Below are 17,944 nucleotides of genomic sequence, written 5' to 3' on the forward strand. Positions count from 1 at the left end.
GTCATTCTGGATTATGGTTTGTTTTCTATATTACGAAAATTTTATAATTGATTTATGCTTTCAAAATCAGATATACTAGACATAAGTAAATACCACCTGCATTTTCAGCACAGGTTATATTGGTTTGAATCAGTTATAAATTATAATATAAATCACTTTATTTCAAAACTTCAAAGTCAGTTGTAATTCGAGTCACTTTGAACTACCAATGCAGTTTATGGCGTAGTTTGTATAAAAGCAAAGGGACAAATTCGGGAAGATAGCGACTACAGATATTCATGGTCGATAGAGACCTGCTGCATTATCTTTAATATAGGAATCACTGAATGATTTGTACAATGTTTATCATAGAAAGAGTATCCAAATATATATATGAAAATTAAAGAAACACTTTTAGTGGTGAATTACAGCCAAACCTAATGAGATTGAGAGGGTACAAAAGATAACACAAGTCTAATAATCAAAGAAAAGGCGGGCTGGTAATCAGACCTCGTCCTCATGGAGGAGCATGTTAGGGATACCCTTGTTGACGGGGAATCGGCGGCCGGTCTCGGGACAGACGAGGGCGCCTTCTTCAAGGTGGAGCTCGAGGAGTGCATGGTGGAACCTACTCAGGAACTCGTCCGACTCAAGCATGCCGGAATCCACCTCCTCCGGGAGCTGCGCATACCCCATGCTTCTAGAAGCTTCTAAGAATGCCTTCCACTCCACCTTCTCGAACATCTTCCGCATCGCATTCAACAAAGTTTTTAAAAATATTTAGATAAGAAAATAGTATTTTCATTTTAGTAACATGTTATGATTTGCACTTTTATACAAATATTTGTCGTAGATATAACTATTAACTATACTTTCAGACTTGAAATAAAATGTGTAACATGGAGCACAACATCATATGCTAATTACCTTTCTAATGAAGTTAGTAAAATACTAGGTTGTTGATAAATTTTTATTAGTCTTATAATATACAGTTTAATATAAAATTAACATACTATTATTACAGTTATATATGTTCTTATTTTTCAGGTCTTTTTTCTTATGGTTCAAGAATATTATAGACTTCAAATTGTTCTATTTGTATTTTACTTTAAATAAAGATAAAATAACATATTAAATATGTTTATTATATAACGACAATAATAATATTGTACTAAACTTAAAAAATTTATAATTATAAAATATTATTTTTTATTTATCATGTGAAATTAAAATATAAGTCCGTGCATCGCACGGGTTTAACACTAATCAAATATACATATACAAATCATTATATTTTACACATGATATAAGTATTGACTATATGTTTTATTTTTATTTTTTTTAAATTTAACCAGCTAAGAATGGAGAGGACTCTTAAGCTAACGACAACATTTATTATGAAATTCAAGTTCTCTAAAATAAGAAAGTTAATAAAATAAAAACAAACAACAATTTAATCACTCTCAAATTAAAATAATAAAAAATTACATATAATAAAAATTATAAATTTAATGATAATTAACTCATTATTTACAATTCTTCTCACATCTTTTTCCTTGTGATCAGTGCGACAAACAACAACTAACATTTTGTTTGGATAAAATTGGGTGGGAGCTTCTGATCCAGACACAAGACTCGATGAAGATGAGTTGCTTGAAAGGGACAACCATCTCATTCTCATGCCTCAAACTCGCTTTCCCTTCTTACCCTTCTTCCTTCCAGAATCTTCCATTTCGCCGCACCATCAAGCCTCTCTCCGCCGCCCTCCAAACATCTCCCGCCACTTCACCATCAACCACCAAGGCCGAGGACCAAGTTGCGAGGTCTCACTGGAAGGCCGCAATAGACTTCAAGTGGATAAAGGATAACAAGGAAGCCGTTGCTGCCAACATTCGCAACCGTAACTCCGATGCTGATTTGGAACTCGTCCTTCAACTCTATGACCACTTCTTCAATCTTCAGAAGGTCACTCTTATTTCTTCATTCTCCATTATAATAATTTCCCCAAATTCATGTGTTCTGAAATGCCTGTTATTTCCAAGATTTACGATGCTTAATCATGTTATAGTGTCATCTAATTAGATTAATGCAAATACATAGGAAGGGGAAGAAAAAGGAGTTTATGTTCCCAATTGCTCAGCTAATTGGTTTCCAGAAAGCAGGAAGTTGAGAGAGTGCGCGGAGAAAGAAATGCGGTAGCAAACAAGATGAAAGGGAAAATGGAACAATCTCAGCGTCAAAGACTAATTGAGGAAGGTGCTCTTGGCACCCAACTACCTTTGCTCTGCCTTTTAGGTCAATTCCTTAAGACACTCGCATTTTGCATGCAGGAAAGAATTTGAAGGAAGGACTCATTGCTTTGGAAGAAGACCTGCTCAAGCTTAACGACAAACTTCAACTCGAAGCGCAGCGTATACCAAACATGACTCATCCAAATGTTCCAATAGGTGGAGAGGATAGTTCTATGACAAGGAAGCTGGTATTTGGTTACTACAGTTCCTAAAAACTTAGCTTGTTAGTGGATCAATTTTTCTCAAAATGTTAATGGATCATCTTACTTCGTAGGTTGGCAGTGCTCCAGAATTTAGTTTCCCTGTCAAGGATCATCTTGAACTAGGAAAGGAACTTTGCCTTTTCGATTTCGACACAGCTGCAGAGGTATGCCTTGGTTAACTTAAGGTATTTCGTTAGCTATTATTTGCAACAGGTGAAGGTGAAACCTTACATAGCGGACACGATTAGGTGTTGGAATCTATTTATTTAGACCTTAGTACACTTGTTTTTCTAGGAAATGCAGGCATGCCTCCTTTGAGGCTACATATTATCTCATGGGAAAGTAACCAGAGGTCGTTCCATATATGATTTTAGAAGACCTCCTTAGTTTTTTCCATACTAGTTATTCTCTGTGATTGTTAGAAGACCTCATTTCAAGTGCTCCTCTATGATAGTTTATTTCTTATCTTCTATTGTAAACTTCGCATTGACATGGAAGTTTGGGTCTTGGAAAAACAAGAAACAAATATATTCTGACTTCAGTTGTATGTGAGATGCATCTACTATGCTGTTTCACAGGTCAGTGGGTCAAAGTTCTACTACTTGAAAAATGATGCAGTTTTGTTAGAGATGGCCCTTGTGAATTGGACGCTCTCAGAAGTGATGAAGAGAGGCTTTACTCCATTAACAACGCCTGAACTTGTACGGTCCTCTGTTGTTGAAAAATGTGGCTTCCAACCTCGTGGAAACAATACACAGGTTTGTTAGTGTCTATTTCACAGAAGTCTTCTTCTTTCTTATCAGTTGCATTGTTTGAGTTCACGAGAATGGACATAAGATAAACAGCTGATGACAAATGTGTCATGGCAATGACAACCAATTTGACAGAGTCAGACAGTTTATAGACTCTCAGAAAACATGTTTATTTTAGTCATTTCATCTTTATCTTGTATTTTGTTAAGCATGGGACTTATAACTTGGTTGGCGTAATAATGATAATCACAATCAGGTCCAACCTTGTTATGCAGCAAAGACTTAAAATGACCATTGAGTTTTTCCCCCAAGAATCTATTTTTCATGTTTATATTTTTCTGGTTGAGGTTCATAGCTTCTTTTGATGTTTCATTTTCATGCCAAAATTATACAGGTTTATTCCATAGAAGATAGTGACCAATGCCTCATCGGCACTGCAGAGATACCTGTTGGGGGTCTTCATATGGATTCTATACTTGCTGAAACTTTGTTACCCCTGAAATATGTAGCATTTTCTCATTGCTTCCGTACTGAGGCTGGTGCTGCCGGCAGTGCAACAAGGTAATTTTGATTGTAGAGCTGATTGGGTGTAGCAAGGCAATTTAAAGATTATTAGTAACTTTTTATTCTAAAATTTCTAGTTATAATTAAAATTGAGCAGGGGTCTTTATCGAGTTCACCAGTTCAGCAAGGTTGAAATGTTTATTTTCTGCCGCCCAGAAGAGAGTGAACATTATCATGAAGAGCTTATTAAAATTGAAGAAGACATGTTCTCATCCCTTGGGTTACATTTTAAGTAAGAGTTACCACTTATGCCGAAGTACATCCTTTTCAAATTTTAACCATGATTTGATTACTATATTTGGTATGATTCTGTGTTTCTGCAGAACTTTAGATATGGCTTCCGAAGATTTAGGTGCACCTGCTTACCGTAAATTTGATGTGGAGGCATGGATGCCTGGCTTAGAACGGTTTGGCGAGGTACTGCAAATACATTTTCTATCTGATAGGCTCATGCTGCGTAATCTTTTTAGCCTCTTTGGTCTAAGGTTACTGCTTTTCTGATTTTCATATTGGGAAATTATCTAAATAGCCGCAATGGTTGGTTGCACTAAGGGAACTGCTTTTTTTGGTGAAGAAAATGTTAATGATGTAGTGAAGCAGATATAGATTGTGTTTCTTTTGATGTAATCTGCTGAGCCTTCTTTTTTTACACCTCCTGTATGATATTATGACAGATTTCAAGTGCATCAAATTGCACAGACTATCAGAGTCGTAGGTTGGGAATCCGGTATCGCCCGTCGGAAGCACCGGTTGCAAGCCCAAAAAGTTCTAAAGGCAATCTGGCTCCACCACTGTTTGTTCACACGCTAAATGCAACAGCTTGTGCAGTGCCACGGATGATAATATGCTTGCTTGAGAATTACCAGCAAGAAGATGGATCCATCCTTATCCCCGAGCCTTTGAGGCCCTTCATGGGTGGGCGCAGTGTTATCTCTAGAAAATTGTGATACAAGGGATCGCAGCCTTTGCATCATTTGAAGGACTTTTGCTGTTGCGGCTTTAGATTGTGGTGGTAGATGAGTTCAATCAACTTTATCTATGGAAGTTGGCAAAAATTAAGTGGTTGCCTGGTTGGTTCCTGATACGTATGAAACTTAGTGATATATCTGTGAAATATAATTTTTTGTTTAGTGTAGGCACATATATTTCAACACTATTGCATACTAAAAAATTATCAATGACAACAATAGTCCTGATACATTGATCTAACCCCCTTTTTCTATTTAATTTAAAGAGTTCAGGGTTTTTTTTCTCTCGTTTTTTTGTCTTGAAGAGTTGAGGTTAAGAAGTGTTTTCAGAAGGTTGGATCATTTACATTATAGCCTTAAGCCTTTGGACAGAGGGATCCTGAAGAATTGGAAAGGAGCAGGCAAAAATCAAGCATATATTAATAAGTAATATAGAAAGGAAGGAGTAGAAGAATACTCTCTGAAAATTAACTTACTATTAAACTTAAAAAATAAAAAAAAATAAAAAATAAAATATCTTAAATACTCTCTGAAAATTAACTTACTATTAAACTTGAAAAAAAAAAATCTTAAATTCTAAACTTAAATCTGAACTATTGATATAAAATATAATATACAACAAAATTTTATTTCATTAAGTGTGATCGGTAACATAAATCAATCAAACGAAATCATTAAATCTGATATAAAATATAAATAGAGTTAAAGATCTGTTTAATTAACAAGGAGGGTAGTATAAAATAATTTTATACATGTGATAAGGATGACAAGGTGGATGTTCATTTATGATGGGCGGTCTAACATTTTCAATAATGAATGAATTAAATGAGAGTTTGAAAACATAAAATTTTTGCATGTATAAATAGAAGATAAATCCTCAAGGAACATACACACACAAGCAATAAAATATCATTCTCTCTCTTTATACATAGTTTTTCTCTCTCTCTTTTCGTTGCTACATATAAATATATGAATCATTTTTATTGAACTAATTATATTAATGCTAGAGTCTTCTATCAACACTTCTTTATTTTATATTATATCTTCCTTATTTATTTATTTAGTTGTTTTACAACACGTTATCAGTATGAAACTCTAACGAAATTTTAGGAAGACTTCAGGTAACAAATTTTTATTATGTCGAATCTCTTTTATCTTGAATATAATGCTTTTGATATATTTGAAAATAATTATTTGTCATGGATACTAGATGCTAAAATCTATCTTGATTCAATGGATCTTGGAGATACCATTGAGGCTGTAAATAATACATCCCAGAAGGATAAAGCCAAAGCTATTATTTTTCTTCATCGTCATCTTGACGTATGATTGAAAAATGAATATCCCACATCAAAAGATCCTGCAGATTTGTGGAAAGACCTTGAAGAAAGGTACAATCATCAAAAGACGGTGATTCCTCCTCAAACCCGATATGTTAGGAAAAACTTTCTCGACCTTCCATGCCTCGAATGTGCTCCTGCAGTAGCAATCGAGAAAAAGGATTTAAAATTTTTTTTGAACTAATTTCTTACCTTCTTGTTGCTGAGCGCAATAATGAGTTACTCTTAAAAAAAATCATGAAGCGCGCCCAACTGGTGCCGCCCCATTTCCTGAAGCAAATGCGGCAAATCATAACCCCAGAAGAGGTAAATGGCAAGGCTTTGGTAGCAAGAAAAATTATGAAAGGAAAAGAAATTATGTTCACAAGAAAGAATCTCACCAGAAGTGGGATAAAGAAAGAAATAATGGGCAAAGTATATCAATTGAGGATAAATGCTTCCGTTATGGTGGAAAGGGTCATTGGTCACGCACCTGTCGTACCCCAAGGCACCTAGTTGATCTTTATCAAGCATCCTTAAAAATGGATGACAAAGGAAAGGAAACAAATTTTGTTTCAAATGATGAAAATTTTACCACTCATTATGATGTATCTAATTTCTTTAAGGATTTTGAAGGAAATATTGGCTATTTGATCAATGATGGAATAGTTTGATATATGTATGTGTTTGTTAAGTATTCATGTGAATAATTTTACTGTGCATGTACTTCTACTCATTTTATTATTATTATCATTTGTCTTTGAAGAAAAATGGCAAGGACATATTCTGAAGATATTTGCCTTGCGGATAGTGCAAGTTCGCACACTATTCTTAAAAGTGATATATATTTTACCCATCTTGTGCCAAAAGAAGAATATGTTAATAATATTATTAGCTCAGGTAATGTGATAGAAGGCTCCGGAAGAGCTATAATTTTGTTTTCCGGAGGAACAAAATTCATAATAAATAATGCATTGTTGTCTACCAAGTCTCGAAGAAACTTGTTGAGTTTTAAAGATATTCGCCGAAATGGATATCATATTGAGACTATGAATGGGGAAAGTCATGAGTACTTATGTATCACAACTCATGATTCAAATAAGAAAGTTATATTAGAAAAATTACCCTCACTTTCATCTGGGTTATATTATACCAAGATTAGTGCAATTGAATCACATGCCATTGTAAATCAGAAGTTTACTAGCCAAAATTATTTCATAACTTGGCACGACCGATTGGGTCATCCGGGAACAACCATAATGAGGAGAATTATTGAAAACTCTCATGGACATTCACTAAAAAACCAGAAGATTCTTAAAACTAGTGAATTTTGTTGTGCTGCATGTTCTCAGGGAAAGTTAATATTAAGGCAATCACCAGTAAAGATTGGATTTGAGTCCCCTGAATTCCTATAAAGGATTCAAGGTGATATATGTGGACATAGTCATCCACCATGTGGATCTTTTAGATATTTTATGGTCCTAATAGACGCATCTTCGAGATGGTCACATGTGTGCTTATTGTCTTCTCGCAACCTGGCGTTTGCGATATTACTGGCTCAAATTATTCGATTAAAAGCACAATTTCCAAAGAATCCAATCAAAGCAATTCATCTTGATAATGCTGGTGAATTTACTTCACAAGCTTTTGATGCTTATTGTATGGCAAATGGAATAAGTGTTGAACATCCAGTAGCTTATGTTCACACACAAAATGAGTTAGCAGAATCACTTATTAAACGCCTCCAATTAATTGCTAGACCCTTACTTATGAGAACAAATATCCCAACCTCGGTTTGGGGGCATGCTGTTTTACATGCTGCAACACTTATTCATTTGAGGCCAACGAGTTACCATCAGTTCTCTCCTATGCAATTAGCTTTTGGTCAGTAGCCAAATGTCTTTCATTTAAGAATATTTGGGTGTGCGATATATGTTCCCATTGCACCACCTAATTGCACCAAAATGGGATCCCAAAGGAAATTGGGGATATATGTTGGATATGATTCTCACTCTATAGTGAGGTATCTTGAGATACAAACTAGAGATGTATTTAAAGCCCGGTTTGTGGATTGTTATTTTGATGAATCAAAATTTCCAACATTAGGGGGAGAGAATAAGCTTCCTGAAAAGGAACTTAATTGGAATGCATCTTCGTTGATGCATTTAGATTCTCGATCAGGGCAATGTGAACTTGAAGTTCAAAAGATTATACATTTGCAAAGAATAGCAAATGAATTGCCTGATGCATTTTCCGATACAAAGAGGATAACCAAGTCCTATATACCAGCGGAAAATACTCCAATTCGAATTGATGTCCCAGTTGGACAAATTGCCACCGAAGAAAATACACGCCAGAAGCATGATAGGCCTGTCGGTTCCAAAGACAAAAATTCTTGAAAGAGAAAAGATGTAAATAATATTCCTGTTGAAAAAGACATAGTAGAGACACCTGCAGTTGTCCAAAATTCTGATATAATGTTAACGCCAGAAGACGTTCAGGTACCTGAAAATTGTGAAAATGACGAGATCTCGATAAATTATGTCTTTACAAGAAAGAAATGGGACCGAAATAAGACAATTGTCAATGAAATATTTTTCTATAACGTGGCATTAAATATCATGCATGAAAGTAAGGATCTTGAGCCAAGATCAGTCGAAGAATGTCGACTAAGGAATGATTGACCAAAATAGAAAGAAGCCATGAAGGCTGAGTTAGACTCACTTGCAAAACGTGAAGTCTTTGGACCTGTAGTCCGTACACCAAAAGATGTAAAACCTGTTGGATATCGGTGGGTATTTATGAGAAAATGAAATGAGAAAAATGAAGTTGTGCGCTACAAAACCCAACTTGTGGCACAAGATTTTTCACAAAGGCCCGGTATAGATTATGAAGAAATGTATTCTCCTATAGTGGATGCGATAACATTGCGTTATTTGGTCAGTTTATCTGCATATCATAAACTGCATATGCATTTAATGGATGTGGTAACAGCCTATTTGTACGGCTCATTAGATCGGGATATCTATATGAAAGTCCCTGAAGGACTAAAGATATCTAAACCATCCAGTAAATATTCGCAAGGGTTATACTCAGTTAAATTGCTAAGATCTTTATATGGTCTAAAGCAATCTGGACGAATGTAGTATAATGGTCTTACTGAGTATCTGGCCAAAAACGGATTTAAGAATGATGATATCTGCCCATGTGTTTTCATAAAGAAATCTGCATCTGGATTCATTATAATTGTTGTGTACGTTGATAATTTAAATATCATTAGGACTCCTGAAGAGATTCCAACAATTATAAAAACTCTAAAAGAAGAGTTTGAGATGAAAGATCTTGGAAGGACTAAATTTTGTCTTGGCCTGCAGATCAAGCATATAAAAAATGGGCTCTTTATTCATCAAACAATATACACAGAAAAGATCTTGAAAAGATTTTATATGGATAAATCACATCTATTAAGTACCCCAATGATAGTAAGATCTTTGGATGTGGAGAAGGATCAATTCCGTCTTAAAGAAGAGAATGAAGATATCCTTGGTCCTGAAGTACCATATCTTAGTGCCATTGGAGCGCTAATGTATCTTGCTGATAATACGCGACCTGACATTTCATTCGTGGTGAATTTACTAGCAAGGAATAGTTCCTCTCCAACCAGAAGACATTGGAGTAGAATCAAACAAATCTTTCGATATCTTCATGGAACGGTTGATATGTGATTGTTTTATCCATATGAATCCAAGTCACAATTAGTTGGCTATGCTGATGTTGGATACTTGTCTGATCCGCACAAAGGGAGATCTCAAATAGGATACCTGTTCACATATGGTGGAACAGCTATATCATGGAGGTCCACAAAACAGACGATTGCGGCAATATCCTCTAATCATGCCGAAATACTAGTGATACATGAAGCTAGTCGCGAGTGTTTTTGGCTGAGGAGTCTGATTTAATATATTCTGTCATCATGTGGACTGATTGATCATAAGATAGCTCAAACTTTCCTGTTTGAAGATAATACAGCATGTATTGCTCAACTTAAGGGTGGATACATCAAAGGTGATAGAACAAAGCATATTTCTCCCAAATTCTTCTTCACTCATGATCTTCAAAATCAATGGACAATTGATATCTAACAGATCCGCTCAAGTGATAATCTGGCAGATTTATTCACAAAGTCATATTTTTTTCTATTAGATTTTTCTTGACAAGGTTTTTAATGAGGCAGTTCCATCACTAAAGGATATTGTACTCTTTTTCCTTCATTAAGGTTTTTTCCCACTGAATTTTTCTTTAGTAAGGCTTTAACGAAGCAATAATCCTAAATGGTCATCCAATGGGGAGTGTTGTGATAAGGATGACAAGGTGGATGCTCATTTATGATGGGCGGTCTAACATTCTCAATAGTGAATGAATTAAATGAGAATTTGAAAACATGATATTTTTGCATGTATAAATAGAAGACAAATCCTCAAGAAACATACACACACAGAAGCAATAAAATATCATTCTCTTTTTATACATAGTTTCTCTCTCTATCTTTTCGTTGCTATATATAAATATACGAATCATCTTTATTATCATCTTTATTGAGCTAATTATATTAATACTAAAGTCTTCTATCAATACTTCTTTATTTTATATTATATATTCCTTATTTATTTATTTAGTTGTTTTACAATAGTACAAACACTAATCACATAATACTATATCAAAAAAATAACTGTAAAAATAATCATTCAAAAAAATGGATATGATATTATATAAACTATTTAGGCTCAAATTAACTCAAACTCCGATTATAAAGCTATTCACAAATCGAATTTAAACCGACTTAATTTACTTCTATCCCTAGTCACTGTTCCTCCACAAAAGGAACCATTAGACTTAGACGAAACTACCGAATTTCTTTCGAACCAACGAATGAGGATCAAGCACAGAAAAAAAAGGTGGATTCATTAGCGGCGTGGCACTTGCACCACCAACAGTTCGAAGGGTAAGAATTAAGGAACTACCTACCGAAAAGAGCAATAAACATATGACACGGGTAGAATAAAACATGTTTCATAATCACACAGAGAGTGCGGCATTATGCATAATGTAGATGTAGATTATGAATGAAGGATCTTTCTCATCGAAAATTATTTGTTTAACTTAACAAATCAATGAATAAATGAATGCCACCATCAATATATTCTAGAACATCCTAAATTTTGTATTCTAAATCTTCCATCTGGCTCTACTTTTTTTTTTCAAAATTTTCTTTCCCTTTCCAACTTTCCTCCTTAATGATAAGGATTATATACACTCTGCCACCACACGCCTAAAACATGGTTGAAGGACAATGTATCATGTATGTATCTATCTAGATCTACCTAACAACGTGAGAAGCATTTGCAGTTGGTGTTGGTGTTTGACATATACAATCAGGTAAAGGATTCGAATAAAATGCTTCTTCAGATCGAAACCTGTCCAACCCTTTTGTTCCTGAAATGGGCCCTTTCCTCTTCCTTAACAAGCCTTGCCTGTCCAACAAACAAAAGGTTATTCCCTTGATCAGCATGTCATAATCATAATCATAACTTGAGAGAGAAATGTATGTGAAACAGTGTCATGACTCATTTATCATTGGATCGATTGAATTCAATGTAAAACAAATACACCTAACATAACTTGCCGAAAAAACCAAATATCATGTGCTGAAAAAAAGACAATTCTCTAGATGCTAGACAACATACATGACAAGCTGATAATATTCCCACCTAACCCCAAGTTGGAGACTTCTTACCAATGAGTCTTTGAGATCTACTAGTTTTTGCCTTGGTCATAAACTGATGAACTCAATAGATGCTAAACTTAAGCAGATGGGATTAAATTCAAGTATTACCTATCGACAACGATAATGTATGGCAATAAAAAGTGAGGAAACAGAAGAGTAGATTTTACAATGATAAGTACTAAAACAGAAAATCATAAAATCATACTGGAACTTATCTAACAACTGAAAGAACTATACATAAGATTACTTTAAGTATGTATGAATGCTTATACCTTTTTTGGTGAAGATCAATAATTTTATTTGATAGATTTATCCCCTCTGTCATTTTTCCATTAGCTAGTTTATCAAAGAGATGAACAAGGGCTTTCCTGATTAACAGCAGTGATCATAATCAGAAGAGAATTGTCATGGATGAACTAGATAGGGTAACATCAATTGCAAAAATGCAAAACATAATCTGCTAATGAAGAGACAACCTTACCTATCCGGAGAAATTGACCTTCCACGGCTGAGAAAACGACGATGACCTTCGACAGCCCTGGCCATGTTTCCGGGGTAAGAGTGTACAAAAACATCACTTTCGACCGATACAATATAGTCAAGAGCAGCCATTTGAGATGCATGGATGGAAAAGGGTTCAAGCTCCTCAACGGAAGCAAGCTTTTCCTGAAATCAGAGCATGATAATAATGTATTGTATTCCTCTTAATTAAAAAAAAAAAACTTATAATACACCAGATCCGGCTCGGTTATTGATAGAGTGAATAGATTCTGCCATTTCTTGAGATCTCTCTTCTGATTCAAAATCATGGAATCCTCTGATTGAAATCATGACAATAACTAAATGGTTTGAAACTAGAGCTGAATCAGAGGTAAAATGTCTCCAAAGGCAGAGGAGCATGGTTATACTATGGATTTGACCCTATAAACCTAACAAACACCTCAATATTGATAAATATATTAAAACTGTAAAAGATATATCAAGAGAAAGATCAGTTCAAAAAATAAAAAGAAATTATCAAACTTCACAACCATAGAGTAACATAGTGTTATAATCCTTTACCTTGCTCATTAACAATGGATACCGCGATCGCAGTTCAGCCATATGCGACTCACCCCCATATATTTCTCCAGCAGCAATGTATATTGGAGTACTTGAAGGGTATCCTAGAGCAGTAAGAAAAATTCCAACTTCTTTTGGAGTTAAGGGGCAAAGTCCTTTTGACCTCTCTTCAATGGGATCAACGTGCTTCCTCTTCCAATATGCAGTGCGCTCTCTACAAGTTTCACACGAGATTATAATCTTCAAACAACACGAATCATAGAAAGACATGAGATTTACATAATGTCATAAAATCATTCTGAGGAATCTATACCTTATAATCCTTAACTCTTCAGCTTCGGCGGTAGATAAATCATGTGTGCAACCACTAAATGCAAGCATATCCTTCTCATAGCGTAAATGTAACGCGATATAAGGACCAAATGATCTCATTCTCTCCACCAAAATCTACCAATAAGCCGACAAATATTTTAAAGAAATGGATAGAGCACATAAAAGTCAACTGGAGTTTAGGATCTCCCTATATACCTTCCCCATTTGTTCAATTCGAGGAGAGAAACGAAGAGCTTCAAAACAAGTTCGGCAGCGAAGCTTCTGAATATCCGAAGGTAGTTTGTTATTTGCCAACCGAGAATCAGTTTTGGAAGCTCGAATAACCTAACGAGTTTGTCAATAACAGGTTGATTGCACAATATGTTAGGAATTAAGGTAAGTAAAATATTCACATGAAACTTTGAGTAGTAAGTATCAATAGATTTAAACCAAAACATACTTTGTAAAAATCCCACATGGAAGCAATCTCATTCTCATAGTAATCCATTGTAGACCAGCTTTTGAATTGGATCACCATTTTGGTGGCATGAACTAGATTTTTAGGTAGCTTATTAATGATTTTTACATCATTAGCTAAAGAATTAATGAACCACTCTTCATCAAAGATATCAGAGAAATTGCTGCAAAACAAAAAGGGGACTATAAAATCTAATTATAACCAGAATCCAAAAAATAGAGAGAACTTTTAACTCAAACATAACAGAAGTTAATCAGCTACCTATTGTCCTGCCAAAATGATTTCTTGTCAAGTTCCGGAATTACAAGAGTGGCGTTTATAATGCGAGCTACAACTACCATATCACATATCTGCAGCCAAAGAATCAAACTTTTACCACTAAAATTTAAAAACTAGTCCAAAATCAATGTATATAGACTTTATCTACAATCAAATATCAAATATTTGTACATGAAAGCTGACTCAAGAGATAGAAATCAGACCCCGGTACGCATTTGGTTGAGACCTCCATTTGTATGAACTAAAAGGTAACCTCGCGATTCGGGATAAGCTGGATGAACATTCAACCTGTCAAGGAGTTACCAAAGGAAATTATACTTGAAAAGTTGCAACAGAAGTTTAGAATTCTTACTTGTATAATTAGGAGTAGGCTTAGTGCAGGGCAGAAAGCCATGATTTGGTGGAGGCTTCCACAGTTTCTCATAATCTGAATCCCATCTTGAATCATTCAACTGTAAAAAAAAAAGAGTCAGAACACTGAAGTTGAAAATTTTGTTTGCCATGATTTATAATATTCACCAAGATACACAACACCTCAAAATAGCTGAGAATCACTAAACCTCAAAAAAACTCAAATTTAAAAGGTTGAATGAGTGAAAATTAACCAACTTTAATTTGTTTCTAACACTGCATATTCTAATTCTTGTTATTAATTTGATCACATTCTCAGAATCCAAAGAAATCATAATAAATCAGCTAAAAACCTTGGAAGCAGCAAATGTAGCCTTGGATAAATACGGCGGCGCTTGCTCTCTCGTCCATCTTTGCGGATCATGAAACTGTCAAATTTTTTGAAATTGATAAAAAAAAAACGGACGAAATAAACTAAAAATAATATTTTGATCGCTAAGGATCAAACCAAATACTATACAGAACTTGCAAAATAATAAATTCCCTTGAAAATCCCACATAAACCAAATATAGACAAAGTAATGGCAATCTTCAAGTCAAGAACACACAGGAAAATTGAAAACCTTTCAATAATAATAATAATAATAAATAATAACTGCAAAGTTGCTCATCCTAGCAAATAAATTAAAAAACAAAATATAACATACAGCAGAGAAGAACTACCGTTAGAGAAAATGATGGGAATTGCGAGAAAAAATCTAAACAGAGGAATAAAAGAAGGAGAAGAAAACGAAACAAACCGCGGGAAACTTGTCAGTGAAGTAGTTACGATGAGAGTGAGAGGAAGACGAAGAAGAAGAAGAAGATGGAACTTGAACATGGACGAATAAGAGAGTGGTAACCGCTAAGAAGGATACGGTGGCAATCAGTAACCTCCTCAGGATGGCAAATGGATCCGCCACGCGCCTCGGCAGTTGTATCACCGTTAGTGGCGGTTGTGCAGAGTTTGCGGCTTTTCTGTGTTCATTTGAACGACCATCGCTACAATAACACATTATTGCTTTTGTTGAAATTGATGCACTCGATTCTCAGCAATGAACAGAGAAAAACGAGAGAGACAACCTGGGATTCTCTCTCGGGGTTTTTGCTATTGCTAATGCATGCTCTGCACTCAAACGCCACGCACCAAGGTATAAAATAAGGTTTACTTTTTTTTCCCTTTTAAAAAATATTTTGATTTAAAAACACATTCGATACGACATACGAGCAGCAGTTATTTCGTTAGATACCAATGCATAATTGGATCTATATGTAAATCTTTTCTTATGTCAAAATTATTTTCAAAAAAAATAAAAATAAATAAATGTGGTGCACTTTCCGTTCTATTTGGTCATCGTGGCATTCATTGCACAAGTAGGGCAAATTAATGAAATTATAGAATAAAGTATATAAATTATATTATTTATTATGAATTTAAGGGTGATTATATTTATAGCAGCTTCAAAAACCCAATTTCTTTTTTCTTTTAGGGCCCCGCTACACATACAAGCAAATAACGCATACAATCCTTAAAAGTTGGCCCAACTCAAGTTTAATCCACGCGCACTCCCTCCCTTTAAATGGAGCGTCAATTTCACGCGCGTCACCCGAACGATTACGCTTCGAAAAAACCGCTCGTTATGGCTCACTCTTCCTCTTCTCCTTCAAAGATAACACAAATCCTCAAGTTTCGAGCAACATTCCAAACTGAAGAGACATTTGAACTCGTCGCAAATAATAGCAGAAACCATCAACAAAATATTATTCAAGGTACGTTATTGTTTTACTCATCTTGTACATTTTCCACATTTCTGTTTCTGATTTCGAAATCGAAAAACTATGTTTTACTGTTCTTTTATGTTCTTCTAGGTTTTATTGATCTTCTTGTTCTAAGAAATTGAACACATGGTGTAAATATATTTGATCCAATTATAAGTAAATTTTTTTTCCATAATTAAACACTCTCTGGTGTATTTAAAATTTTTGATTTACAGGTACTATAATATGAAGTGGTGATCCAGATAGATTGGAACCCATATATGACGGTCTGCATAGAGTATACAAAATATTGTATTATAAAAGAAGCACATAAAATTAAATTATAATAAATAAATATAAAAAATGTTAGTTTTAAATTTATTAAATATAAGATATTTTTACCTTAGCTTACATAATTTCATGTAAAGTTTATATTAAATGTATGATATTAGTTATTTACTTATATAGTTTTAATTTGGATTTTTTTAATAAATTCAATATTTACTCATATATAGATTTTTTTAAAAATTATTTATATTTTTCCATATTTTATTATTTATCTCATTTATAGTAGGACTGAAACAGGTATATATACACATCTCTTTTACATATAAACGAAATAAATAAAAAATTGTGTTATATATTTTCTTGTGTATGTTGTTGTATATATATATTTCATTTCCAGTAACAACGAGGTCAGATATTTGTATAGTATCTCAGTTACTATATAAACAAAATTGTAATGATTAAAATTTTATATCAATATAAGTAGATCAATTATACAATCATACATTTATACTACACCGTCACCAATTTCTCTGATCTCCTTCTTTTCCTCTTCTTCGTACAAATGACCATTAGAGATGGTGTATATCTAAATGCCATAAGGATGGTGAAGACGGGTCTCTTTTGTTTTTACTTGGATTGATGATGAAACTAATGGACAAAGGAAGAGTGTACAAGAAAAAGGACGTGGTGGGGGCACACGAAAAAGATAAAATTTTAGAATTTCGAAAAGAAATTATATAAAAGATTTTTTTTTGAGAAAATTTTATACTTTTCTTCTAAGAGATGCTAAAATGATATTTCTCTCTCTTTTATTTATAAAGGGCCCCGCTACACATACAAGCAAATAACGCATACAATCCTTACAAGTTGGCCCAACTCAGGTTTAATCCACGCGCACTCCCTCCCTTTAAATGGAGCGTCAATTTCACGCGCGTCACTTGAACGATTACGCTTCAAAAAAACCGCTCGTTATGGCTCACTCTTCCTCTTCTCCTTCAAAGATAACACAAATCCTCAAATTTCGAGCAACATTCCAAATTGAAGAGACATTTGAACTCGTCGCGAATAATAGCAGAAACCATCAACAAAATATTATTCAAGATACGTTATTGTTTTACTCATCTTGTACATTTTTCACATTTTTGTTTCTGATTTACAGGTACTATAATATGAAGTGGTGATCAGATAGATTGAAACCCATATATGACGATCTGCATAGAGATCTGCATAATACACCCAAACACAAACTATAAATACACCTGATAAAAAATTAAATTTACACCTCTGCTGCAGATTTTAACCCAACACTACATGAAAGCCACTTGTTGTCCACAAGACCAAAGTTTAGCAGAAAATCATTCCAATTTCTATCAAATGAGTCTTTGCTATGAGAGTTTCATTTTCCCTCTCTGCTACATGTAATCAATTGATTCTTAATCTCGTTTTCCTTTTTATTTGTGCTCCGAACTCTTGTAGAAAAACCTGCAACCTTGGTATAGTTCCTGTAAAATTTTCC

The 17,944-nt window shown here is 34.3% G+C and overlaps 3 protein-coding genes across 5 annotated transcripts; 1 reads left to right on the forward strand and 2 right to left on the reverse strand.

Annotated features, from left to right (window-relative positions):
- Positions 1-357: 357 nt before the first annotated feature.
- Positions 358-732, reverse strand: LOC107460894 (multifunctional methyltransferase subunit TRM112 homolog A). Its single transcript, XM_016079319.3, has one exon. The coding sequence runs from the start codon at positions 730-732 to the stop codon at positions 484-486; it is 249 nt and encodes an 82-aa protein (XP_015934805.1). The 3' UTR covers positions 358-483.
- An 831-nt stretch (positions 733-1,563) lies between these two features.
- On the forward strand, positions 1,564-5,044 carry LOC107460906 (serine--tRNA ligase, chloroplastic/mitochondrial). Of its 3 annotated transcripts, none has more exons than XM_016079330.3 (9): positions 1,564-1,944; positions 2,142-2,235; positions 2,310-2,458; positions 2,545-2,637; positions 3,052-3,231; positions 3,620-3,786; positions 3,887-4,021; positions 4,113-4,206; positions 4,464-5,044. In XM_016079330.3, exons 1-9 carry the CDS (start codon positions 1,618-1,620, stop codon positions 4,734-4,736), a joined length of 1,512 nt encoding a protein of 503 aa, XP_015934816.1. In that variant the 5' UTR covers positions 1,564-1,617; the 3' UTR covers positions 4,737-5,044. The 3 variants fall into 3 exon arrangements, with proteins under 3 accessions (XP_015934816.1, XP_015934817.1, XP_052109037.1); XM_016079331.3 differs by having other exon boundaries at positions 1,798-1,944; positions 2,080-2,235; XM_052253077.1 differs by having other exon boundaries at positions 1,807-1,944; positions 2,062-2,235.
- A 6,223-nt stretch (positions 5,045-11,267) lies between these two features.
- Positions 11,268-15,479, reverse strand: LOC107460899 (O-fucosyltransferase 7-like). Its single transcript, XM_016079325.3, has 12 exons — positions 15,144-15,479; positions 14,697-14,771; positions 14,345-14,444; positions 14,196-14,263; positions 13,975-14,063; positions 13,696-13,876; positions 13,452-13,580; positions 13,237-13,370; positions 12,924-13,137; positions 12,343-12,527; positions 12,134-12,229; positions 11,268-11,607 (listed from the first exon to the last, which is right to left on the reverse strand). The coding sequence occupies exons 1-12, from the start codon at positions 15,396-15,398 to the stop codon at positions 11,454-11,456; spliced, it is 1,680 nt and encodes a 559-aa protein (XP_015934811.1). The 5' UTR covers positions 15,399-15,479; the 3' UTR covers positions 11,268-11,453.
- Between the last annotated feature and the right edge of the window lie 2,465 nt (positions 15,480-17,944).

This window comes from Arachis duranensis, chromosome 8 (genome assembly GCF_000817695.3).
Source record: "Arachis duranensis cultivar V14167 chromosome 8, aradu.V14167.gnm2.J7QH, whole genome shotgun sequence".
Taxonomy (NCBI): Eukaryota; Viridiplantae; Streptophyta; class Magnoliopsida; order Fabales; family Fabaceae; genus Arachis; species Arachis duranensis.